Genomic DNA, 26,577 nt, shown 5'->3' with positions numbered 1-26,577 from the left:
CTCATGTATCTGTAACCCCTCTGTATAGTATTTTCACAATAAAAAACTTATTAAACAAAAAAAGAGAATAGAAGTTGAAAGGTTTATACAATTTGAAGAGAAATCAGGGTATTGTTAAAGAGAATAAAAACACAACCCATATATAAAAAATTTGCAAAAGATATAATCTGACGAAAGACTGTATAAAAATGTGCAAAGAGCTGGGTGCTGATGGCTCATATCTATAATCTTAGCTACTTAGGAGGCTGAGATCTGAGGATTCCTGTTTAAAGCTAGCATAGAGTAGGAAAGTCCGTGACACTCTTTTTTCCAATTAAATACCAAAAAGCCAGAAGTAGAATTGTGGCTGAACAGTGCTCAGCCCTGAGCTCAAGTCCTAGGACCAGCTCATACACAAAAACGTACAAACCGCTCTTAACACTCGACAGTAAGAAACAAACAATTCAGTTAAAAATGCTCAAAGACCTTCCCTAACATATACCTTATTAGATGCTATACAGATGGCAAATAAGTATATATGAATCATCTATGATTGAGGAAACTGTAAATGAAAACAAGACACTGTTATGTGCCTGTTAGGATATATAAAACACAAAGCACTGGCAACGCCAAATACTGGCAAGTATTAGAGCAGAAGCAATCTCCTTCCCTATTGGTGGGAATAGAAAATAGCATAGTCACTTTGGGAAATATTCTGACAATTTCTTACGGAGCTAAACATGTACCATCTGACCCAGTAGCCACAGTCTTTGGTAGCTGCTCAAATGAGTTGAAAAATATTCATACAAAAAGCTGCATGATAGTGTCTACACAGCTTTACTCACAATTGCCCAAATCTGGAACGCTCAAGATGTCTTTCAGTAGGTGAATAGACAAGCAAATAATAGAATATTATTCAATGCTATAAAGAAATGAGCTATAAAGTCACAGAAAGACACAGAAGTGCCTTATATGCATGTTACTAAGTTTTTTTTTTTTTTTAAAGAGCCAATCCACAAAAGCTTTGTACTGTGTGATCTCAGTATGACCTTCAGGAAATGGTAAAACTAAAGGGACAGTAAATAGATAGGTGACTGCTAGCAACTGGCAGCTAGAAAGAAAAATGAATAGGTAGAGAGAATTTTAATGTGTGATACTATAATAGTGGAGAGATGACATTATGCATTATATAAAACCATAGCCGGGCGCCAGTAGCTCATGCCTATAATTCTAGCTACTCAGGAGGCTGAGATATGAGGATCATGGTTCAAAGCCAGCCTGGGCAGGAAAGACTGTGAGACTCCTACCTCCAATAAACCACAAGAAAACTGGAAGTGGTGCTGTAGCTCAAGTGGTAGAGCACTCATCTTGAACTGAAGAGCTGAGGACAGTGCCCAGGCCCAGAGTTCAAGACCCACGACCCACCAAAAAAAACCCCCCAAAACCCTAAACTGTACAAAATAAAGAGTAGGCTCTACTGGAAAGCCTGGACTTTGGTTAATAAAAAGCATTGTACAGGTAGTAGCTCACCAATTTTAACAAAGATACTACATCAATGCAAGATGTTAAAAATAAAGGACACTTTGGAAGAGAGGGAGCACGTGGGTAGTTTCTGATCTTTGTAAGCAATTTTCCTGTAAATCTAAAATGTCTCTAAGAAAAATAAAGTCTGCCCCTTAAAAAAAGTGACTTCAAAAAAAAATGACTTCAAGAAGATTTAAAATATTTGTAACCCCTCTGTACAGTATTTTCACAATAAAAACTTATTTAAAAAAGGTTTAAAATATTAAGGAGGCACGTGATGAAAGCTCTCCATTCTGAGAACTGCTTCCTTAAAAAGGTAATATGAAATGATGCTATATGATTCTTAAAACATTGATATCTAAGGATGAAGGAGTCAGAAAAGGATGACATTGTTGGAGTGGGGAATGACATGGTAGAAAAAAATCCATCGAATGACTACTTGTCAATCTTAGATGAAGAGAAACTCCTGTTTAGCCTGGAGAAAGTCCAGAGGCTGCTGTGAGTTGAGTTGTTCTGGAAAAGAAGGAAGGAGGAGGGTGGGGAAAAGAAATGCACTCATTACCTGACTTATAAAATGTGAACCCCTCTGAACAACACCTTAATAATTATAACAATAAAATTACTTTAAAAAAAGAATGTAGAAGCTTTCCTTCATTTTGGGTTGAGTCTTGCTTTTAAGGTTAGAATGTGTCTTGGGTTTTATACACCTGCAATTAGGGTGACAGTAAAAACAAATTTTTTAATGGTTCTCAGAGGCATTAGAGGCTATGATAGTGAACCTTGATTGTCAAAATTTCTAGAGAGGGTTAACTAAGTGAAGAGGACCTGGCCTGATTGAAGACCTGCACTATCCCATAGGCTGGGGACAGATAAGGACTAAAAGGGGAAAATCGGGGAAACACATTAATTCAGACATCCCATTCCCTTTCCAGACAGCCAGGATGTAAGCTGCTCTGCTCTGCCATGCTCTCCTTGACACAATGGGCTAAAACCTGTGAAAATGTGAGCCAAAATAAACCTTTCCTCCTTTTACACTGTTTTGTGATGGGTATAAGAAAAGTCAACACGCCTACAAAGCAATCTATGTGTAGATTTCAATGTTCTTTTCATTATAATTTCCTTTTAATACCTCCAGGCCTCCTGCAAGTCTTTTCTAGTGCCTCGGTCTCTTTCAACTGTGTCTTCAGGAAAATGCAAAGCCAGGCAGAGGGGGAGGCAGGTAGGAGAGAGACTAGGCAGGCTGACAAGGTGAGGTACTAGATTTAAGGGTGGACTCAAGGTTTATATAAACATTCCTGGAGGATCCAAGAGTCCTTAGGGGGACAGATGGAATTCCCTTGATCAAGCACAATCATAGCTTAAACTTATTGCCATTTGTACACTGTGAGGTCCAACAGATGGAGATATGGGGGAAATACCTGGTTGTACTTACATTTTTAGAAATATCTTTCATCCATGTTTTCACGTAAGGCATCCATTTCAGTTCTTCAGGATCCACAAACACCATCCCGCATCGACTGACGGTGGCAGGGGAGGCTACCTTTAGATCTTGTACCTAAAATTGAAAATTGTGGGTCAGGAAGTGGCTAACACACTACCTTCCTTATCCATCTAACTTCAACATTAATGATTCATGCCTCTGAAAGTTCAAGTTAACACTGATGGGCTTTACGTGGAGGAGAGGGGGAGAGCAATAAGTAATACGAAATGCAAGAAGAAAGTTAAGTGAAATGTAGGGTGACAAACATCCCACAAATATAGGAGGATACTGTCAATCCCTATGGCCAGGAATAGGTGTTTCTGATGTTCTTTTTTTCTCTTTCACTTTAGTCCTCACCCTCATTCTTGTATTCCAGCACCTAGCTAAATATCTAGAACACTGTAGGCATTCGATGAATATTTGAGAAATGAACAATGCCCAGGTGGTATCTTGCACAGTGTTTTCTATCGGTATCTGAGCCACAATTTTCTTTCAATCCTTCACCAAATATTTATACCACAGTGAGATGATTCATTTATATAACAGTTTTTTAACTTAGAAATAAATTAAGCTGGGTACTAGAGGCTCATTCTAGTAATGCTAGCTACTTAGGAGGCTGAGCAGTTTGAAGATAGCCCAGGTAGGAAGGCTGACCATGAGACTCTTATGATCAATTTATTAGCAGAAGTGGAGTTGTGGTGTAAGTGGTAAAGAATCAGCCTTGAGTGAAAAAGCTAAGGGACAATGCCCGGCCTCTAATTTAAAACTATAAAGGTCTGGGCTGGGAAGGTGGCTCAGTGGTAGAGCGCTTGCCTTGCATGCCTGAGGCCCTGGGTTCGATTCTTCAGCACCACATAAGCAAAAAGAAAAAAAAAAGCCAGAAGTGGCGCTGTGGCTCAAGTGGTAGAGCGCTAGCCTTGAGCTGAAGGGCTGAGGGACAGTGCCCAGGCCCAGAGTTCAGGCCCCACGACCGGACCAAAAAAAAAACTATAAAGGTCTGTCTGTCTGTCTGTCTGTCTGTCTGTCTATCTATCTATCTATCTATCTATCTATCTATCTATCTATCTATCTATCTATCTATCTATCTATCTATCTATCTATCTATCTCAGGAGGCTGAGATCTGAGGATCATGGTTGAAGCCAGCAGGGGTAAGAAGGACTGTAAGACTCTTATCTCCAATTAACCACCAGAAAACCAGAAGTGTAGCTGTAGCTCAAACTGGTAGAGCACTAGCCTTGAGCAAAAGAGCTCAGGGACAGTGCCCAGGCCCTGAGTTCAAGCCTCATGATAGACAAACAAACAAAAAACCCTAAAAGAATAGATGCTGAAATTAACTTCCTGTTTATAGAGCCATAGGATCATTTTTGATGTTTGGTCAGGATTTATAATCTATTACAAAACAATAGTCTAATAAATATTTACTAAATGAACTAAACACTATCACAGACAAATGACATAGCGGTGTAAGAAAAAAAGAAGCTAATGAAGGCATGCCAACTTGATGAATGGTTTCACTTCAGTGATCATACATTTACCTCAAACAGCATGTGGATTTGAGGTGTGAGTTTAATCCTTTCACTGTTAGCCAGGCAAAGCATCTTGTTATCATCCAATACTGTGTTCATATTTTCAATCCAAAGAGCATCCACTGGCCCATCACTTATGATCCATTTATGGTCTTCTGAAGTATCATTTACAGCTGCTCTCACACTTAGAGCCATCAAACCATCTTTCCATTCCAAGGTTATGTTATTCACTTCGCCATATAATTCACCCATTGTGATTGATTTAGGATTAAGCACGTAAGTTTTTACTGCTTGATAAAAGGGATTGTTTATGCCAAGTTTCTGTAAATTCCCTAAAGTTTCTGCCAGAACTTGGTAAACTGTGGTCTTACCACCTCCTGTTGGCCCAACTAACATAACACCATGCCTCACAAGCATAGTCTCGTAGAACTGTATTACTTTTTTAACCATACACAGCTCAGGCTGAAGGTTTTGTTCAGTCATGACATCCACAATTGTTGACTGTAAAATACCATAATCATGTTCTGGAATTTGGACTCCAGGAAAAAGATCAGATATGATTCCGCTGACAAAACAAAAATAAATGTCAATTATGAACCACTTGTCATTGCTGTTTTTCCAGATTTGTTACAATTAATTGATTCTTTGGGCATACATAGTAAGACTGTTCTACATGCTTTACCATAATGTCATCTTTTTCCAGTACACTGTATGATTTTGTTTCTTGTACAGTGGGCCAGTGTTCTTAAGTATAATAGAAGGATATCTTGGGGACAAGTGATATGTTTTATGATTCTGTATTTGCCCATAGTATGTGTTATAGTGATGAGTTTATCAAGTTATTTTTTTTTTTATAATTATACCACTAAAGTATGTGGGCCCTCAGCAAAACCAGAGGGAAATTGAAATAAAAAATTGGTATGAGGTAGAAAAAAGGGAGGACGGGCAAAGTGGACTGTCCTATGAGAAAGTTTTCAGGAGAAGTTTCTATGCAAAGAAAGAAATGAAATCCTCTCCTTACCAAGTGTACATAACTACATCTGAGACACAGTAAAGACATAAAATGACAAGAATATTAGATGGGAGTAGAAGAGATAAGAGGTAAGAAGAGACAGAAAGGGGCTGGGAAGGTGGCTCAGTGGTAGAGTGCTTGCCTTACATGCATGAGGCCCTGGGTTCAATTCCTCAGCACCACATAAGCAGAAAAAGCCGGAAGTGGGGCTGACACTCAAGTGGTAGAGTACTAGCCTTCAGCTGAAGAGCTGAGGGACAGCGCCTAGGCCCAGAGTTCAGGCCCGATTATTGACCAAAAAAAAAAGAAAAAAAGAAGAGACAGAAAATCTATAACTGTGCAATTAAAAGTTGGTAAAGTGAAAAAAATCAAAGTAGACAGATAAACTTTTGTAAGGATAAAATCATTTATATATAACTTAGAGAATGACAGATCTAGATGTTTCTAATGTTTATATCAGATTAAAGCTATGAGTTCCTATAGATACTCACATAGAAGAGCATAAAGGAAAAATATTCTAAGAACAATAAATACAAATGACCAATAAACACAGCAAATGAAGCTCAATGACATTAGTAATTAAAGAAATGTGTATTAAAAATAGGCTTCTGTATATGGCTTCTCTTTAAAACACTTAATGAGAAATAGGCATTTCCATAAAGTCATTTATATAAATGTAAAAGGGTAAAATACTTTATGTATTTTTTTGGGGGGGGGTCCGGGCGTGGGGCCTGAACTCTGGGCCTGGGTACTGTCCCTCAGCTCTTCAGCTCAAGGCTAGCGCTCTACCACTTGAGCCACAGCACCACTTCTGGCTTTTCTTTTTGCTTATGTGGTGCTGAGGAATCGAACCCAGGGCCTCATGCATTCAAGGCAAGCGCTCTACCACTGAGCCACCTTCCCAGCCCATACTTTATGTATTTAGAGGCCAACTTAATAGAGTCTAATTTAAATTAAAAATATGGAAACCCTGTGGCCCAGGAAAGTTGTTTCCAAGAATCTCTCAAAATGTACTAAGATACATTAACACTCTGGAAGAAAGAAAAATATTGAATTGACAAATATGTTCAAAGCACTTTATGTAGGCATGAAAATAGAATAATAAAACTTGTAACTATTTTAAAAGCTAGGCACCAGGGAACCCTCAGGAGACTGAGACCTGGAGGTCAATCTTAGAGTATCAAGGTTCACTGGGCAGAAAAGTCTGTGAGGCTTCATTTCCAACTACCAGCAAAATACTTGGATTAGAGGTGTGGTGCACATAGCAGAGCACTGGCTTGAGCAACAAAGTGGAGTGTGCGTGGGGCTATGAGTTCTGGTACTGGTAAAAAATAAAAGAAATCGAAAGTGGGATAGGGATGGAAACGAGTAACAGAGTATGAATTTATCAAAGTACATTATATGCATGTTAAGAATGCCACAACAAAATTTCTTTGTATAATTAATTAAAATGTTAAGTGTTAAAATGTGTGTAAATAAATATACATATATTAAAATATAAAAACTAAGCTAATATAGCATGGCTCTATAGTGGGTAATATTTATATCCTTGCAATGCTAAAAAAATTGGATATTTCACTCAAGTTGTATTGGAATATATCTATTCTGTGAGGACACGCAGAATGAACAAAATGAATTACATATTCTCATTTTCCCTTTAGGATTGAAGATATAGCAAAGCAGGCACCAGTGGTTCACATCTGTAATCATAGCTACTCAGGAGGCTGAGACCTAAAGAATTGTGGTTGGAAGGGGTAACAATGTTCGACAGGAAATGTACTCATTACCTTACTCATGTAACTGTAACCCCTCTGTACAGTATCTTTACAATAAAATAAATCTGTATTTGATGTTGGTATGATTTGGGGAGGGAAAGGGAAAAAACAAATTGTTTAAATAGGGATACAGGTGGACCCATTGCAACAACAATGAGATATACAAGACACTATGTCAAAAAATGAACTTTATAATTTAGGTGGTGGCGGGGGAGTGTAGTTGTGGAGATGGGAGGGAAGGGATGGTAGGGGAAAAACAGAGGAGAGGGCAACAATGCTTGATTAGAAATGTACTCATTACCTTGCTCATGTAACTACAACCCCTCTGTACAGTATTTTCACAATAAAAAAACTTACTAAAAAAAAAGAAGAATTGTGGTTGGAAATCATCCCAGACAGAAAAGTAAAGTGACTTCATCTTCAATTAACCAGTGAAATGCCTAACTACAGTTTGGGCTCAAGAAGTAGAGCAGAGGCCCTGAGTTCAAGTCTCAGTTATTGGTATACACACACACACACACACACACACACACACACACACACACACACACACACACACACACGAATGGCAGATGCATGGCACTATGAAGTATGGATGGGAATAGCAAGATAAAATGAGAGTTGAAAAATGATTGTCTTTGGGACGTGGGGGTTGGTGAAGGGTAAATAATTATTTACTATGAAACTTATTTGTGAAATGATTTCACTTTTAATTCTATATACACATATGACTTGGAAAAACAAAATTAAACAATAATGAAGTAGATAAAACCAATAACATTTATGTTAAGCTCTCAGTCTGTGTTCCCTGCCCCCACCCCCAACGGAGCAATGTTTGAGGCCTGACACCTGTACTCTAATGCAAATTTGTATATCACACAGTCTGGTGATTAAATTTATTTTTTTGGGGGGTTGGTCATGGGGCTTGAACTCTGGGCCTGGGCGCTGTACCTGAGCTCTTCAGCTCAAGGCTAGCACTCTACCATTTGAGGCACAGTGCCACTTCCAGTTTTCTGGTGGTTAATTGGAGATAAGAGTCTCACGGGGACTTTCCTGCCTGGGCTGACTTTGAACCGCTATCCTCAGATCTCAGCCTCCTGAGTAGCTAGGATTACAGGCGTGAGCCACCAGCGTCTGGCTGGTGATTAATATTTTACAAAAAGTGGTTAGAATAATTGTGAAAGTTTATTATCTTCCATTTGAACTAGACAGTTCTTAAACTGTAATTGGAAACAGTTCTTAAACTGTAATTGGAAACTCCAGGAACATGAGAAATGTATCAGCTTTTTAGAATGAAAATGACTGAAGAGCACCCGTTTACCCTATGTGATCATGAGGTTCTGTTTTGTGACACACAGAAATTTACCTGAACAGAAGGGCATCATCTGTTAGAAATTTTGGCAAGTTGGAGTCTCGCAAAGCTCTTATCAGTACCACGTCTTCACTTAGGTCTGGATTCTCTCTTTTTAAAGATCTAAATTCAAACGAATAGTTCATGTATCATTGCAAGAACATAAAACCGAGTGTGATTTTTAAACCATGGGTCAGGAATTCTGCTTGAGTTCTGGCTAGAAGCAGACAGTTGTTTTCTTTTGTGTCCTAGTGTCCATCTCCGTCATAACATAGGTACAGATCATGAACTGGCTATATAGTCCTGAGGAAGGTGACAATTGTATTTTTCCAACCTCTCTCCTCAAAAGGCAAGCTTTACTCAACGTGAGTTTACAGCTCCCTGAATGTATTGTGACAGCATTCATTCTAGTACTTTTTTTGTCTAGAATGTGCTGCCTTGCTCTTTTGCAAACACTTACCTTTCAAAACCCAGCCCAGTTACTCCCTTCTCTGGGAAGCCTCTGTACCCTCTCTTCTTCTTCCCAGGAAAGGCTGGGCACAGCCCTATTGTTGTCTTGGCCACACTGTATGTATACTTTAGTGTACTCTTAGTCTTGCCTACGAGGCTGCAGTCCTGTTAAGAGCCAAGGTTTCTGAACTTCCTAGTTCTCTAGACCAAAAATGGCAATTCCGCAAAAAGGAGACATATCAAATCTTGGAAGTTAAGGGAGCAGAGTGAATAGAGAGGGAAGGAGAATCTTGTAAAGCTGCAGAAGCCCTGAAGGTGTAGAGACATTGGTCCATATTATCAGTGAGTCATGGCTTGAAAGGAAGGACTGGAAGGAAGACATTGCCTCAGAGACTCTGGGTAAGCTGTGGACTCCAAGTAGTTACAGAGAGAAGTGGAGGCTTGAAATGAGGAAAGATTCATGCTTTGCTAGAAACTAGATAGCAGCTCAGGCTTGGTCCACAGTGTGAAGGCAGAGATGAAGTTTCTGACATCTGAACTGACTATAGAATAATGAAGTTTCTTTGAAGTCTCCAGGTTTCTTTTAGGCACAAATGTAACTCACTTTATTGTGCATGCATATCAAACTGTCTGATAATGGCAAAGGTTTTGGTATCCTAAAACCCAATGTAGGTGAGGCGTTTGGGGGAAATGAATGAGCTGACGCTTGCTTAGGTTCATGTTCAGGCTGAGGACAGCCATGATGGGGGTCCCAGTGAGGGATGTCATAGAAAGGGTGTCATGGGTGTGTCAAAGGATGGATGTTGGCAAGAGCTAACATTGCTCAGTCGCTTAGTTCACTAGCTAAGCTCAAGCCTTGCTCTGAGAGCATTTGATGCATTGAATACCTGTGATAACATGCTTTGGAATTTCACTGTGGATCACCTTTGTTTCTTACCCAGCCATGACCAGTACGGACTTTACAGCTCTCATGCCAAAGTCATAATGATCCTGCTGAGACAGCTGTTCACTGCAGAGCTTGTACATCTGAGTCATCTTTCGTGCTAATACTTTACTGGATTCAAATCCTTCAGAATATAGAATTACCTAGAATAAAACAATAGAACAAAGTGCTTCTTATCTTGTTTTCTGGCAACTTATTGGCATAACACCAGTGTATTCAGAGTCTGCTCTGGGCATCATACCTTTCCATGTTGTTCTATCACAAGAGATGTAATACCATGTGTGGTGGCTCAGACCTGTTATCCTAGCTCCTTGGAAGGTGGAGATCAAGAGGATCATGGTTGGTTCCAGGTTAGCTTGAGCAGAACAAGTTATTAGACCCCCATCTCTACTGAAGAAAGCTCTACAGGTAGTTAGGTGCCTGTAATCCCAGTTATAGGTAGAAGTATAAAACAGGAGGATTGCAGTTCAAGCTGGTTTGTGAAAAAAGAGACCTTATCCCACCTTCTCTCTCAGGAAGCTGAGATATGAGGGTTCAAAGGCAGCCTGGGCAGGAAAGTCTGCGAGACTCATCTCCAATTAACCACAAGAAATCTGGAAGTGGCACTGTGGCTCAAGTGGTAGAACGCTAGCCTTGAGCTGAAGAGCTCAGGGACAGTGTCCAGGCCCAGAGTTCAAGCCCCATGACCAAACAAAACAAAACAACAGCAAAAAACAAAAGCAGAGCACAAAAGAAAAGGACTGAATGTGTAGCTCAAGTAATAGAGCACTTTCTAAGCAAGTGCAAGTGCGTATCTTTGAGTTCAATACAGAGAGAGAGAGAGAGAGACAGACAGACAAACAGACAGACAGAGAAACAGGGAGAGAGAACACTTCAGGATGTGATGATGTTAAGAGAAAGAGTTTTCTGTCACGGGAATGTGGCAGATGGAGTGCTATACAGAGGAATATCGGGGCACTGGTTCAGCCTTCTCTCTAAGTGAAGATGTGATCTTAGTGATAGGTTTTGAAATTGTATCCATGGAGGTTGGATGGTGTTATAAATCCTGAGTACAAAAGAAAGATGGGGCTTCTCCAGTCTAAGATGAATTCCTACCCTTCTGGGACAGGATTGCTTCCTGCTCCCTTTGGGTTCCTTAGGTGTCCACAGAAGCTGTGCAAAGATTTTCAGTTCTCTTCTGGCTACGTGCTCCTGAGAGGTTTCTACATGCTTGGTTAAATGAATTGAGGGATACTGGGTGCCAGTGTCTCTAACTTGTAATCCTAGCTATTCAAGAGGCTGAGATCTCAGAAGCACAATTTGAGGCCAGCCCAGGCAGGAAAGTCTGTGAGAGTCTTAGCTCTGATCAACCACCCAAAATCCAGAAAGCCAGAAATGTAGCTGCAGCTCAATTGGCAGAGTGCCTGCCTTGAGCAAAAACGCTCTGGGACAACCAACTAACTAACCAACACACTCACACACACACACACACACACACACAATTAATTGATGACGCCTAGTGTGCTTTGACAACAGACATTGGAGTGGACCTTTCTTTCTATTCATAATCTGCCCCAAATACTGTTAGCTTCACAAGTAGGAATTGGAATGATGTAGAGATTTCTTACGGGTGTCTCTTTTGTTCATTGCTCTAGCATTATCAATTTACATTGAACACCACAGGTGTTTAAAAGTATTTACTGATTATAGACCCTGAGTATTCAATTTGTAGAAACAATATGAATAATACCTTAAAGACTAGTATGTTAAAATCTGTCCAGTTCTAGTACTGAACAATGTAATAATAGGACAAATCATGAGATAGGAATAAAATGTTGGATCTGGTTCTAAACCCAGTTTTCTTTCTACCAGCTTGGTATAATGAGCAAGTCATTCATTGTGCTTATTCATAGAGAAAATCAAGGGAGAAGATATTACCTGTCTTAAGTTCTTCACCTCTATGCATTGAGAAGCTACGGGGATATCTCTGAGGTGTGCTGCATGCTGTAATTCTTCTAATGATTGGACTTGATAGGGCCTGTTCAAGTCTTAGTCAATATCCATAATGTAGATGGATATTTTGAATTAGATGTTAGTGAAGGAGTTCATTAGCTATACAAATAACCTTTATTTCTAAGGTATTCACCTCTAAAACGAGTTCTACATCTTATTAAGAAATTCAATGCTGCCGGGTGCTGGTGGCTCACGCCTGTAATCCTAGCTACTCAGGAGGCTGAGATCTGAGGATCGCGGTGCAAAGCCAGCCCGGGCAGGAGAGACCATGAGACTCCTATCTCCAATAACCACCAGAAAAACTGGAAGTGGTGCTATAGCTCAAGTGGTAGAGCGCTCGCCTTGAGCTGAAGAGCTGAGGGATAGCGCCCAGGCCCAGAGTTCAAGTCCCACGGCTGACCAAAAAAAAAAAAAAAGAAAAAGAAATTCAATGCTAAAGTCAGGCGCTGGTGGTTCATGTCTTAGATATTCAGGAGGCAGATCTGAGAATCTCAGATTGTAGCCAGGAAAGTCTGTGAGACTCTTATCTCCAATGAACTACTAAATATCCAGAAGTAGAGTTGTTGCTCAAGTGGTAGTGTACTAGCCTTGAGCAAAAAAAAGCTCAGGGACGGTGCCCAGCCCCAAGTTCAAACTCCAGGACCAGCACAACAAAAGAGAAAGGAAGAAATGAAGAAAGAAAGAAAGAAAGAAAGAAAGAAAGAAAGAAAAAAAGAAAGAGAGAAAAAAGAAAGAAAGAAAGAAAGAAAGGAAGAAAGAAGAAAGAAAGAAGGAGAAGGAGGAGGGGGGAGAGAGGAGAGAGAGAAAGAGAGAGACAGACAGACGGGGGGGGGGGGGGGGGGAGAAAGAAATCCAATGCTGATTTGGGCCCTGGTGGCTCACATCTGTAATTCTAGATACTCTTGAGATTGAGATCTGAGAATCAAAGTTCAAAGCCACCTTGGTCAGAAAAGCTTACAACACTCATATCTCCAATTAATAAGCAAAAAGCTGGAAGTGGAGGTGTGGCTCAAGTGGCAGAACACCAGCCTTGATCAAGAAAAGCCAAGTGAGAGCACAAGAACTTCAGTTCAAACTTCAGTACTGGGAAAAGAAATAGAGAACAGAAGAAGAAAGAAATTAAGCCAGGCACAGGTGGCTCACATCTGTGATCCTAGCTACTCAGGAGGCTGAATCTGAGGATTGCAGTTCAAAGCCAGCCCGGACAGAGCCCATGAGACTCTTATCTTCAATTAACCACCAGAAAACCAGAAATGACACTGTTGCTCAAGTGGTAGAGCACAAGCCTTGAGATGAAGAGCTCAGGGACAATGCCCAGGCCCAGAGTTCAAGCCCCACAACCAACAACAACAAAAAAAAAGTAAGAAAGGAAGAAAGAATGAAGGAAAGGAATAAAGGAAGAAAGAAAGAAAGAAAGAAGGAAAGAAAGAAAGAAGTTCAGTGCTGAGCACAAGGGATCTTATAGAATCCTGAGAATGCTCAAAGGTGTTGGTGGTCAGAAAGACATATATGTGTGTAGGAACTTGCAAAGCTGTATACTTTCTTGTGTATGAACTCTACATCAATAAAAAGTACCTCGAGAAATGCAAGTAAAATTTATTCACAAATGGACTAAGAAACAAAGACAGCTTAAATTGAAAGATGTATTGATGAAGCTATTAGTGGTTACTGTTTTCTGACTAAGTTGCTACAGACTTGCAAATAAATCCATATCCTAATAATCATAGTAATAATCATAGTTTCTCTCCAACATTCTTGAATCTAATAAAAATTGTGGGCAAAGAGAAGTGATACTAACACAGTACTTTAGGACTAATTTGGACATCTTAACTCAGAGATGAATTGACAATCCCTCCCCCCCATTTAACTAAGTAATTAAACTCATTGATTCATTTCAGTAAATCAATATATTGAGTATGTTCTAGATATCATTTGGAACATTATGTACATAACACTAAAAAACAAAATAGCCAAACATTTAGTAAAACATTTTACATGATAACAATCGTACCTATACTGAAAAGCAAACAAAGTGTAACTACTGTAGGGTGAATTCATGAAAAAAAACTTCTACCTTGAGAGAAATAAATGGTAAGTAAAAGAAACTGTGCTCTAAACCTTGCATTTTAATAAGGCTTACCTCTGCAATCAAAGCATAATTTGGCACCATCATTGCAAATGGTCTAAACAGGGCTTTCAAATTATCTGGCAATTCAGTTCTGCCTGCATATCCAGGATTCATTGTGATAAATGCTGCACAAGTCATAATCAGCTTTATTTCCCGTCCCTCAAACATGAATCTGAAGAGCTGTTAAAAGAGAAAAAGTTTAAGTGAACACTTTCTGGATATACATAAATTATTTCATATAATTATTACTTGAATATAAGACTTGTGCAAGGAACATTGAAGCAGACTACTGCCTTCTATTGTTGGAAAAGTGAGAGATTTCTCTCTCGATTCGATCCTTACTTCCAATATCTGCTGGGCTCAGTGTTTCCAGTTCTCTGCCTCCTTGCCTCTGCCTGGCCCAATTTGGCTCTTTCTGACACAGTCTTGAAATCTAGGCTTCACTATCTTTTGCTTATACTCTTCATTTAGCTTAGATTTAGTGGCCACTGAAACCTCTCCTCTCTGTTTCTGGTATCCCTTGCGATACTCCAATCTGGTCTTAGGCTTTGTTGGTTGAGGCCCCACTATTGCATTTTTGGTACCATCCTGTTTACTTGCATTCAGCAGCAGCTGCTTGCTGAACATCTGTTACAGGTGAGCCTCTGGGTTAGCTGTGGAGGCACAGAACTTGAAATGGTCTCACTCTTGAGCCTTAGAGAAGCCTCCAGGCTTGCTGGGTATAGCCAGCTCTGGAAACTGCAACTTTCAGTGAAGATTCTATAACAGAGGTGCGTGCAAACCAAATAGGGTAAACAGGCAGCCTGTTTGGGCCCTGAAGAAAGAAGGAGGGCATTTCAGATAGATAAGCAAGGGTAGCTTCTCTGGGCAGAAGAAGGAATAAGAAAGAGCAGTGCATGTCAGGAAATGACATCAGTAATGAAGTTCCATGGGGCAAGAATAGCTATTCCAGGCCTGACCATCAAGCGGCTTGAATACTCGGCTAAAGAATGGCTTTTGTAGAAGTGAAGGACCTCTATGATGAAAACTTTAAAAACTTGAAAAAGGAAATGAAAACAGAACTTAGAAAGTGGCAAAAACTCCCATGCTCCTGGATTGGAAGGATCAACATCGTGAAAATGGCAATACTTCCCAAGGCTATCTACAAATTCAATGTGATACCCATCAAAATTCCAACCTCATTCTTCAAGGAAATAGAAGAGGCAATCCAAAAATTCATATGGAACAATAAAAGACCCCGAATAGCAAAAACGATCCTCAACAGAAAGAACACTGCTGGAGGAATATCAATACCAAATTTCAAACTCTACTATAAAGCCATAGTAATCAAAACAGCTTGGTATTGGCACAAGAACAGACCTCAGGACCAATGGAATAGAATTGAAAACCCAGAAATGAACCTACAGACCTATAGCCATCTAATCTTCGATAAGGGAGCTAAAAAAATAGAATGGAAGAAAGACAGCCTCTTCAGTAAATGGTGCTGGCAAAATTGGTTAACTACTTGTAGAAAACTAAAGCTAGATCCTTCTATATCACCCTGCACCAGAATCAACTCCAAATGGATCAAAGACCTCGGAGTCAAAGCGAACACTCTGAAAACATTACAGGATGGAATAGGAGAAACCCTAAGTCTCCTTGGCACAGGCCGAAATTTTCTTAATAGAGACCCAGAAACACAACAAATCAAAGAAAAGTTGGACAAATGGGATTGCATGAAGTTGCAGAACTTCTGCATGGCAAAGGACAGAGCTAGCAAGATCAATAGAAAGCCTACAGATTGGGAGAAGATCTTCACTAGCCATTCAATGGACAGGGGTCTCATATCTAAAATATACTTGGAACTCAAAAAATTAAATCCCCCAACAACAAATCCTCAAAGAAACAACTGCTCAATAAATAAGTGGGCTAAAGACTTAAAGAGAAACTTCTCTGAAGAAGAAAGAAGGATGGCCAGTAGACATAAGAAATGCTCAACCTCCCTAGCCATAAAAGAAATGCAAATCAAAACAACATTGAGATACCACCTCACTCCAGTTAGAATGGCTAAAATCAAGAACTCTAAAAACAACAGATGCTGGAGGGGATGTGGACAGAAGGGAACCTTACTGAATTGTTGGTGGGAGTGTAAACTTGTTCAACCACTTTGGAAAGTAGTATGGAGGTTCCTCAAAAGACTCCACATAGAGCTCCCCTATGACCCAGCAATCCCACTTTTGGGCATTTACCCAAATGTTTACAAAGAAGACCACACTAAAGCTACCAGCACAACTATGTTTATTGCAGCATTATTTACTATAGCTAAGATATGGAACCAACCCAGATGCCCCTCAGTAGATGAATGGATCAAGAAAATGTGGTACATATACACAATGGAATTCTATGCCTCCATCAGAAAGAATGACATTGCCCCATTTGTTAGGAAATGGAAAGGCTTGGAAAAAATTATATTAAGTGAAGTAAGCCAGGCCCAAAGAAACATAGGTCCCATGGTTTCCCTTATTTGCAATATCTAGTATATGTCTGAGTCAAGCAGAAAAAGTCAGGTAAGTTGATATTAGGGAAATGAACCCTAAGATATGTATCTAAATGTTTTTTTTTCTTTCATGCAATTGTTTCTAACACATTTATAAGATTATATCTTTGTTGCTTTGTATGTCCCTCCCCCACAGTATAACCCCTGCTTTCACTGTATTTGATGTCGGTATAATTTGTGGAGGGGAAGGGGAAAAACAAATCATCTAAATAGGGATACAGGTGGACCCATTGCAACAATGAGATGTACAAGTTGTTATGTTGAAAATGAACTTTACAACTTTGGTGCGGCGGGGGGGGGGGGGGGGGGGGGGGTTGGGGTGGGGGGGGAGGATTAGGTGGGGGGGGGCAGGGAGAGGATGGGAAAGGATGGGAAGGGGAAACAAAGGAGGAGGCTACAATGCTTGATAAGAAATGTACTCATTATCTTGCCCATGTAATTGTAACCCCTCTGTACAGTATTTTCACAATAAAAAAAAAGAATGGCTTTTGTCCCATGATTGGGAAGAAACACAAGAGAGCTCATTAGGATAGAAGATAACAGTGGAGAGGTGGGTAGATAATGTGAGAGATAATGTGAGTCTGAATCTGAGAGATTCGGATGAGAGGTACTAAGTATTTTATTTGATTGTATTGTAAAGACGCTGTTCAGAGGGGTTACAGTTACATGAGTAAGGCGATGAGTGCATTGCTTGTCGATCATTGCTACCCCTTCCATTGTTGTTGTCCCACTATCCCTTCCCTCCCCCATCTCCCACACTCCTCCCCACTCCACCCCTCCCCCCTGCCCGAAGTTGTAAAGTTTTCAATATATTGTCCTGTAGGTATCCTTGTTGCAATGGATCATCTTGTGTCCTTGTTTCAGCATTTGATTGTTCCCATTCTCCTCCCCAGATTGGACCAATGTATATACAAGATGCAGGGTACCAAAATCAAGTACAGTGACAACAAGGGATATGCCATAGGGGAAAGAACATACAAAGGAAACAGCAACAACAAAATAAAATCACATGTTGCATTTAAAACAATAACAATAAAGACAGACCTCTTGTGCCCATATTTTGGGGTTCATTTCACTTAGCATCATCTTATATGGTCATATGTACATGGATTTTGAGCTTCTCAGCTTATCTGATAGGATTATCCTATATGTATACTAATTATTGCAAATAAGGGAAACCATGGGACCTGAATTTCTTTGGGACTGGGTTACTTCACAATATGATTTTTTCCAAGTCTTTCCATTTCCTAACAAATGGGGCATGTTGTTCTTTCTGATGGAATTCCATTGTGTGTGTGTGTGTGTTGTGTATATATTGTATATATATACGTATTTATATATATACATATATAAAAACATTTTCTTAATCCACTCATCTACTGAGAGGCATCTGGGTTGGTTCCATATCTTAGCTATGGTGAATAATGCTGTGATAAACATAGTTGTGCTTTAGAGTGGCCTTGTTTGTGAGCACTTGGGTGAATACCCAGAAATGGGATTGTTGGGTCATGGGGAAGCTCTATGTATAGGTTTTTGAGGAACTTCCATCCTGATTTCCAGAGTGACTGGACAAGTTTACACTCCTATCAACAGACACTAACTATGAATAAATATAATTTGGTGACAGTTTGAATTTGGGATAGTAATGGGGGCAAATGGCGAAGTCAAGGTTTCTAGTTGGGCCATTGGATGAAGGTTACACTATACCTGAGGAAGACAGGCAAGGCCAAGGTAGAGTTGGGGCCATGTGTCACACACCACCTAAAACCTTGGGAAAGTGTCAGGTACTTCACAAGGGTCTGACTAAACCATTAAAGTCTAATGAAAAGAAGTTAGTTACCATGACTTTGCCATTTAGCACCACTGGACTCATTAAAGTCCAATTTTTGCTTTCTTTTTAGTTCTGTAATTTGTTGCTTTGCAGAGGTGACAATTTAAATTAATAAGTCTTCATCAGAGCACTTTTAATGAGAATGACTTCTGTCCCTGAGCTGGAGCCTCAGGCCAGAAACCCTACTTGGCCAGGAGAAATCTCATTAATGGAGTCTGAGGAAGTTTGAGGGCTCTTGTGAAAGGGATGAAGGGACTAGTGGGGGACTCAGGACAATTTTTGCTAGGGGCTCGGGCAGTTCTGGTTTGTACAGGCTGCCCAGTGCTGCCCTTTGGAGACTAACTCAGAAGGTTGACAAAGAGTTGTAGAGGAACTGCTCCCATCCTTGGATGCGATCAGCTTCCAAATACAAAACTCCTTCTTCAGGAGCTTGCTCCTATGGGCCTAAAACAAATGTCAAACAACAGAAAGACTTTAGAATGTACATTTGCCTCTATCTTCCTTGGATTTCCCCATCTACTGAGGAATGGAGAGATGGAGTTCTTGGGTTTCTCCAGACTTGTCTTGTTTTTCTACCAGCACTACATTGAACCTAGAGGTCATGATGAGCATGGTAGAATCCAGCAAAGACAGCATAAAGAGAGAGCAAGAGAGCAGGGAAGTAAATGTCAAAGGCAAGAAGAAGAAATGTGAGAAGGAAGTGTGGAGGTCAGAGGAACAATGTGTATGTGTGTGTATGTGTGTGTGTGTGTGTGTGTGTGTGTGTGTGTGTGTGTGTGTGTGCGTGTGTGCATGTGTGTGTGTGTGCATGCGTGCCAGAGAGGTGGCATGAAGAGCAAAGGTCAGGGACTGTGTCACACAATCTTAGTATCCCTATCCCTACATCCCAGCATAGGGCATCCTCTTGGATGAGGAATTAATTTTTTCAAGTAAGTCCTGTTGCTATAGCTTTCATTGATTATACTAAAAATGTGGACCAGCCTGTCTAAAGTTAGCACTGTCCTTCCTAAAATGCAATGATCTGGATTCATTACCAATTGGAGAAAAGCTACCTCAATGTTTTACCTTTGCAGCTTTGGCATTCCTGATGGTGATAAGTTGCTGAGCAATAACTGACAAAACTTCTATGTCAATTCGATTAAATTCATCAAAGCAGCACCAGGCCCCGGACTGTGCCAAGCCACTGAAGAAGCGCCCCATCATCTGAAAGCAAGCAAGCAACAACAACAACACAAAAAACATTCAATTTTAGATGGCATAGTTCAACTCCTTCAAAAGTTAAACTATTGTCTTGGGGTGGTAGCTCAGTGGTACAGTATTTGCTCATTATACACAAAATCCATCCCCAGTGCTACACACATAAGCTATTAAATTCTAGGCTGAAATATTAAAGAGACGAGAGGCAGTACTTGTAAACAGGCAATAGCTTGATGTCAATATTACTATGACTGTTATAGTTAACTGTACTATATGTCAGAAACAAGTACCTAGTTACAATAGGAAATAGAAATTTGCTTCTCTTTAAGTGATTCACATCTAATTTTTATTTTTAGGTAACATGATAATCTGATCAATGTTTTTTCTTTTCTGTTACATCTGTTGACCACTGAAAAACTGGATGCATCCTCAAAGAATCCAATGCACAGAGGAATCAAACTTAAGTACTTCACAGAAACTTTGGGGGAATTTTACTAATGGAAATTTCCATTGTCTTTAGAGAATCCTCTTGATGGATGCCTTCTGGGCAGAAGGTATCCTTTCACGGGATAAGGTCATGGTTCTTGATTTAGTCTGTGGCAGAATCCTAGTGGTGAAGGAAAATGAGTAGCCGTGGCTATCTGAGTGAGGAAAGACTTTGGACATCTAATTCTAGTATTAGTTCATCCTAAATCAATGACATCTCTAATTATTCTGTTCACCAATCAGATAGTCCTTCAGGTACTGGGTATTAAGATCTGAGTATCTTTTTGGAGAAAATAAAGTTAATTCAAATTCGGAGTGAGGTGCTGGTAGAAAACAGGGGAAATTCTGTGATGTATATGATAAAAATACCTACCCAGAATGCTTAAGAACAGCCTACCAGAAGCTGTCACAAGTAAAGATGCAGCAGTTACTTGATGTAGCCAGAAGAGAGGGCTGTTGAGTCATTTTTTTGTGGTTTGGATATGTTTGTATTTATTTTTAGACATGATTATGGCATTTTTTTTTTTGGTCTTGCTGCTCAGTGGATGTATAGGGACCTAATGTAATGTTGGTAGTTGGTGAAATTATGTTCAGCTGGACAAGCAAACAGTGGGATTAAGCCAGGTTAATCTTTCAGTGGATGGCCATCAGGGACTCCCTCTCCCCTTTGTTCAAGAGACCAAGTGTTTAGTGGTTGGGTGATCGTTGGGAACAATGTTTAGAGTTATTTCTACCATTTTGTTTTGAAACATTTTTACTTTGTATAAGAGGTAGAAGATTACCATCATTCTGCCGTTTTCAATGCTTTCCAGCAATTTTTACTGTTGCTAAAGGAAACTTCAGATAGTACATTATTTCATCGTAGATTTTCTGAAATGTAAGAAGCTAACATTTCAGGTCCCACCCAAGATCTACAAATCAGAATATGCATTTCATTTTTAATCAGAATATGTATTTTAAAGAGGTTTAAACATGTCCTGGTGATATTTTCCAAAAAGAAATGTATTGATTACCTGACTTATGATAGAAATTCCTCTCTATAACATCTTAATAATAACAATAAAATTAACATGTCCATTTATATTTACAATGCATCTTGACCAGAGTCACTCTTCTCTCATTCTTTCCCCAGAATATGTATTTATATTTAATAAAAGATCTCTAGATGATTCATGTGCCCAGTATAGCTACACAAACATTATCCTTTAGAAGAAGTAAAGAAAATGGAAAAACAAAGTAAATACCAGTCTACTACTGCAAATTCTTAGAATGTTTTCGTTTGAGAGTTTGAGGTTTTGTGAAGTTATGTTGATCTTTCTCTATGGGTCTAATATTCCATAAATTCTACCGTGAACAATCTGTGTGTGCCACGTGAAGGGTTTGCACAGTTTTTACTCTCAGCCCTCAGGCAGAGCAAAGCAAACAACTGTACCGATACAACAATGTGTACATTTGGCTGTCAGTATAGTCTTTATTTAAAGGTTCTGGAAATTGTCCAAAGTTAATATGGAAAAACAGAGAAATAAATTTACGTTTTTGCCATTTTAACAGCAATCACCAAAAGAACTAAAAATAAATAAACATCAGTGAAAGTCTAAAAGTACTTTTAGAGGAGTCTTGAGGTCAAGGTGATACACAGAGGGGTTACATTGATGTGAGTCAGGTAATGAATATATTTCCTTTTGTACAGTGTCATCTGTCTCCTCATTCTCTGATATTCCTTTCTTAATAGAGCACACAGCTGTTTGAAGCTAGTTTTCTTGAAATACTTCAACCAAAACAACATATTGCAAATAGACTGAATGTGGCAGCAAATAGGAGAATCTGGCTGTTTTCTAGCACGTCAAACATCAGAGATTTTAAAAAGTAAAAAAAAAATGATGCTAATTAATTTGTTTTGTTTAGGAAGTTGTGTTACACAAAATATGTTTTTGTTCACATGGAATGGGCTTTTTAATATTTTAAAACAAAAATTATATAAATAACCCACTTTTATTTCTAACATGGTGATTATCAGCAGATGTAATCTGTAAGAATGTAAGAGCAAGTGCCAGTAGCTCATGCCTGTAATCTGAGTATTCAGGAGTCTGAGATCTGGAGATCATAGCTCCAAGCCAGCCTACACTGACAAATCTGAGAGACTCTTATCTGCAGCTAACCACCAAAAAGCTGAAAGTGAAGGTGTGGCTCAAGTGGTAGAGTGTCAGTTTTGGGCATAAAAGCCAAGGAAGAGTACAAGTTGGTGTCCAAGCACCAGTGCTGGTACAGGCATGGGCACACTTGCACACATGCAGAGTGTGGAAGGCTCCATGACCCAAAAGCTCGAGAACCTTATCACTATGCTGTATCGCCATACATATTGCTGTCAAGACACAAGTCTCTACATTTCCCATCTTTTCTTGTAAGCTTCTTTCTTTCTTTTTTTTTTTGGGTCCGGTCGTGGGCCTGAACTCTGGGCATGGGCGCTGTCCCTCAGCTCTTCAGCTCAAGGCTAGCGCTCTACCACTTGAGCCACAGCGCCACTTCCGGCTTTTTTCTTTTTGCTTATGTGGTGCTGAGGAATCGAACCCAGGGACTCTGGCATGCAAGGCAAGCGCTCTACCACTGAGCCACCTTCCCAGCCCCTTGTAAGCTTATTTCTTGTTCCTTGGTTTCACTGATATCCTCTTATATTTTATCTCATTTCTTTCCATTTACGGACACATAATAGATATTTAAAGTTTCTACCATTTGGTAACACCTTCCTTGGCCTCAGTTTTCTCTTGGGCTACCCAGCTCACAATGCATTTGCTCCTCTGGTTCTGTTTACTCTAACCATTCCTTGATCCAGGTCTTTCCCCTTGTTTACCATCACCCCATTCTCTCCTTGTTTTGTTATATCTTGTTGAAAACTGAGAGAACCACATGAAACACCTGAAATTAGTATTTAGACGGATGAACTGTACCTTGTAGTCCAAGCCATCGGAACAATTAAAGACCACACACTGGATGGCAAGAGCTTTTGCTAGGTCTTTGGTGGTCTCTGTTTTCCCAGTGCCAGCAGGACCAGCTGGTGCACCCCCTAGGTCAAGCTGCAGAGCCCCCATGAGGCAAAGATAGCAGCGATCCTAAAGAAGTCAATAAATTGTTATTATTAAAGGAATTGACCTTGGACACAAATTCCTAAGTCATTTTCTTTCTTTAGGAAGAGGGTCACTATTCCCATGAAACATTTTATAGCCACTGAAACATGCTCACAGATCTGTGTATATTGCTAAATAATGCAAATCTTGGTTTTACAAAAGTTTATGCTAGATAAAAAATTATGCTGGTTAAAAACATTACTCATATTGCCAGGTATGGTGGCTTATGCCTGTAATCCCAGCTACTTGGGAGGCTTTGATAGGAGGATTGTGGTTGGAGAAACAGCCCAGGAAAAAAAAAAATTAACAAGAGCTAATCTCAAAAACTAAGCTGGGCATGGTGGTGCATGCCTATGGTCCTAGCTACTGGGGAGACACAGGTAGGAAATTGGCCCAACAAAAGAGAGCAAGACTCCACCTGAAAAAAAGGGCTGGGGGTATGGCTCAAGTGGTAGGCAAATGAGTCCCTGAGTTCAAATCCCAGGACTGGGGAGGGAAAAGCACTTGTGATAACTTACACAAGTCAGTCACTTACCGTGAGAGGAGTAATAACTAATCTTGGACAGGCTCCCAAATATTCATAGCCGTAAGTGTACTGAGAAAGTGCCATTCTAGCTACGCAATTATCCAGGTCGACATCCCAGTAATAGCGCAGTTGCCTCTGCCAGTCAAAGGAGTTGACTGTGTCTACCTACACAAAAGTGATAAGCATAATCTCAGATGTGAGCGTGGAGAACACACATATTTCAGAAGTAAGTATGTGAATTGACCTCAGTCAAATGTTTACCTTGGCTTGCACAAGTTCAGTGACTATATCTCTTGCGTGCACATCAATGGTAATCAATGCAGTTATAATGTTTCTGTGGATTTTAGGAAGACTGCCTCGAACTAGTGCAGCTAGGGCATTTAATCTCTATAATTATAAACAACAACAACAAAAAAAACCCGTCAGTGAGTTTTTTCCACATTAGCTTGTTTACTCATATTTTTACCATTAAATTTAGAGCCCCTATCTTCTAAAAACCATCTAAGAATTTATAATTCTGTAACAAAGTAATGCTTCCACTAATTCCCATTGGATTTCTGTGAAATATTTACTGTCTTATTCTTACATTTGAGGAGACTGACAGAGTGGTAAATAACTTGATGGCAGTCACAGAGTTATAAGGTAGGAAAGAGGCTCCAGTAGACCTTTGTTTGCCTGTCCTGGGGACTCCACCCTGCCCCTGAGCAATTTTTTTTTTTAGCTCAAGGCTACCACTTGAGCCACAGCTTTACTTGTGGCTTTTTCTTGGTTAATTGGAGATGAGACTCATGGACTGCCTGGGCTAGCTTCAAACCATAATTCTCAGGTTTTTGTCTGGTCAGTAGTTAGGAACACAGGCATGAACCACTGGTGTTTGGCCCAGGAAAGTTCACATTCTCAATCGCCACATGATGCTCTCTCTAGGGAATATCTGTTTGAAAATTAAATGTAATAGAAGATGATGCTTTTCACTTCTAGGGGATAGTTTTTCCACTGATAATCAGAAAACCTGATCATTTTAATCAGGACAATAACTAATTAAATAAGTACAAATATTTGTAAAGCTCTTGCTTTCCACTTAATTGTTAACTCTTTATCAAAGGGAAGGGGTGCCTCTGAGGGTTGAGGACCTCTGATGGATTGTCACTCAGACCAATCTCAGTTGAAGCAGCTACTATGGAGAGGTCAGTACAACTTTCTTTGGGAAGTCATTTCTGTCTTCTGGGGCTCAGGAGTTATTGTGAACTTAAACTTCTCTTAAAAACATCAAGCTGGGTACAGGGGTTCATCCTTCCAATTCTAGCTGCTAGGGAGGCAGAGATGGGAAGGATTACAGTTTGAGATTAGCCTGGGCAAAAATGTTAGGAAGATCTCTTTCTCTAATAAAAACCTGGTCATTGTGTCATATGACTGTTAATCTCAGCTACATAGGAAGTATAAACAGGAGGATCTCAGTCCAGGTCTGCCTGGACATAATATAAAATTCTATTGGGAAAAATAAACCACAAGAGAGTTTGGGACATGGCTCAAGTGGTAGAGCACCTGCCTAGAAAGCACAAAGCACCACGTTCTAACTCTAGTGCTGGTAAATAGGTGTGCATTCACACACAGACACATACACTCACACACACACACACACCACATAAACTTTTTTTTATATATAAGCTAGTTCCACAAAGACAAACACCACTTTTTCATTTGTGGAAACTAAGGTAAAGCAAAGCAAAACAAAAGAATCAAGGCTATGAAAGTAAAAGGGGGACTGTTAGGAAGGAGGAAGGGAAAGGGAAAAGAAAGGGGAAAAAGGTGTGTGTGTGTGTGTGTGTGTGTAGGGGGGAGGATAAAAGTGTAATAGGGGCCAGGCACTGGTGCCTCACACCTGTAATCCTAGCTACTCAGGAGGATGAGATCTGAGGCTCAACGTCCAAAGGTCCAGCCTGAGCAAGAAAGTCCATGAGACTCTTTTTATTTCCAATTAATCACCAAAAAGCTGAAATGGAGCTGTAGTTAAAGTGATAGGCTACTACCTTTGAGCAAAAAAGTTCAGAGACAGCACCCAGGCCCTGAATTTAAGCCCCAGAAAATGGCACATACACACAAAAAAAGAATAATGAGGGAAAGGATAACTATGAACAAAATGCATGATATGCATGTGTGGAAATGTGATGAAAGCCCTTATTATGTAAAATTAATATGTGCCAATAAAATACATAAATGTCTGTGAGAGGTATGCTGACCCTAGTATATACATCTAGTGCCTAACAGTTGCAAACCATTGTAACACTGATGCTTTCTTCTTGAGTTGTTTTTTTCCCCTTGTTTTAATGAGTACTCATGTAAACTTTAAATAAACACCAAGGATTTAGTGTCCTTAAGAAACAATGAGCAACCTGGTTTCAGTGAGGATCCAGAAGTGCTTTGAAAGTCACATGAGGCCATTGGAAATTTTGCAATCAGGTGCATTTGCATTTGCAGTGGTAGTAAAAGTCACCAAGACCATCTGTTACAGCAATATGCTCCATATCACTGTTAAATCTCACCTCAAAATTTACTTTTTCAAAAACTTCCAGGGCCTCTAAATGACTCTTCTCTTCTGTTTGTAGACACTCTGTCAAATCACGGCACCACATGATTTGAGAAACGGTCAAGATGACCTGCGATAAAACATATGCTTTATGTGTGGGACTCATCTCACCAAAACACAAAGGATCCAGAGAC

The 26,577-nt window shown here is 39.8% G+C and overlaps 1 protein-coding gene across 1 annotated transcript in view; it reads right to left on the bottom strand.

Annotated features, from left to right (window-relative positions):
* Dnah6 (dynein axonemal heavy chain 6) overlaps nt 1–26,577 on the bottom strand; it is a 193,005-nt gene that overhangs the window by 93,117 nt on the left and 73,311 nt on the right. Inside the window, exons 26-35 of the mRNA XM_042690457.1 lie at nt 26,400–26,513; nt 24,121–24,246; nt 23,869–24,024; nt 23,157–23,318; nt 19,594–19,731; nt 14,174–14,341; nt 10,036–10,184; nt 8,664–8,771; nt 4,520–5,075; nt 2,936–3,058 (exon numbers count right to left, since the gene is read on the bottom strand). Of these exons, the coding sequence (XP_042546391.1) occupies nt 2,936–3,058; nt 4,520–5,075; nt 8,664–8,771; nt 10,036–10,184; nt 14,174–14,341; nt 19,594–19,731; nt 23,157–23,318; nt 23,869–24,024; nt 24,121–24,246; nt 26,400–26,513 (1,800 nt within the window). The remainder of the gene's footprint in view (nt 1–2,935; nt 3,059–4,519; nt 5,076–8,663; nt 8,772–10,035; nt 10,185–14,173; nt 14,342–19,593; nt 19,732–23,156; nt 23,319–23,868; nt 24,025–24,120; nt 24,247–26,399; nt 26,514–26,577) is intronic.

This window comes from Dipodomys spectabilis, unplaced genomic scaffold, assembly GCF_019054845.1.
Source record: "Dipodomys spectabilis isolate Male_0828 unplaced genomic scaffold, ASM1905484v1 ptg000137l, whole genome shotgun sequence".
Classification (NCBI taxonomy): domain Eukaryota; kingdom Metazoa; phylum Chordata; class Mammalia; order Rodentia; family Heteromyidae; genus Dipodomys; species Dipodomys spectabilis.
Note: the sequence above shows the minus strand (reverse complement) of the source record. Positions and strands in the feature narration are given on the sequence as shown.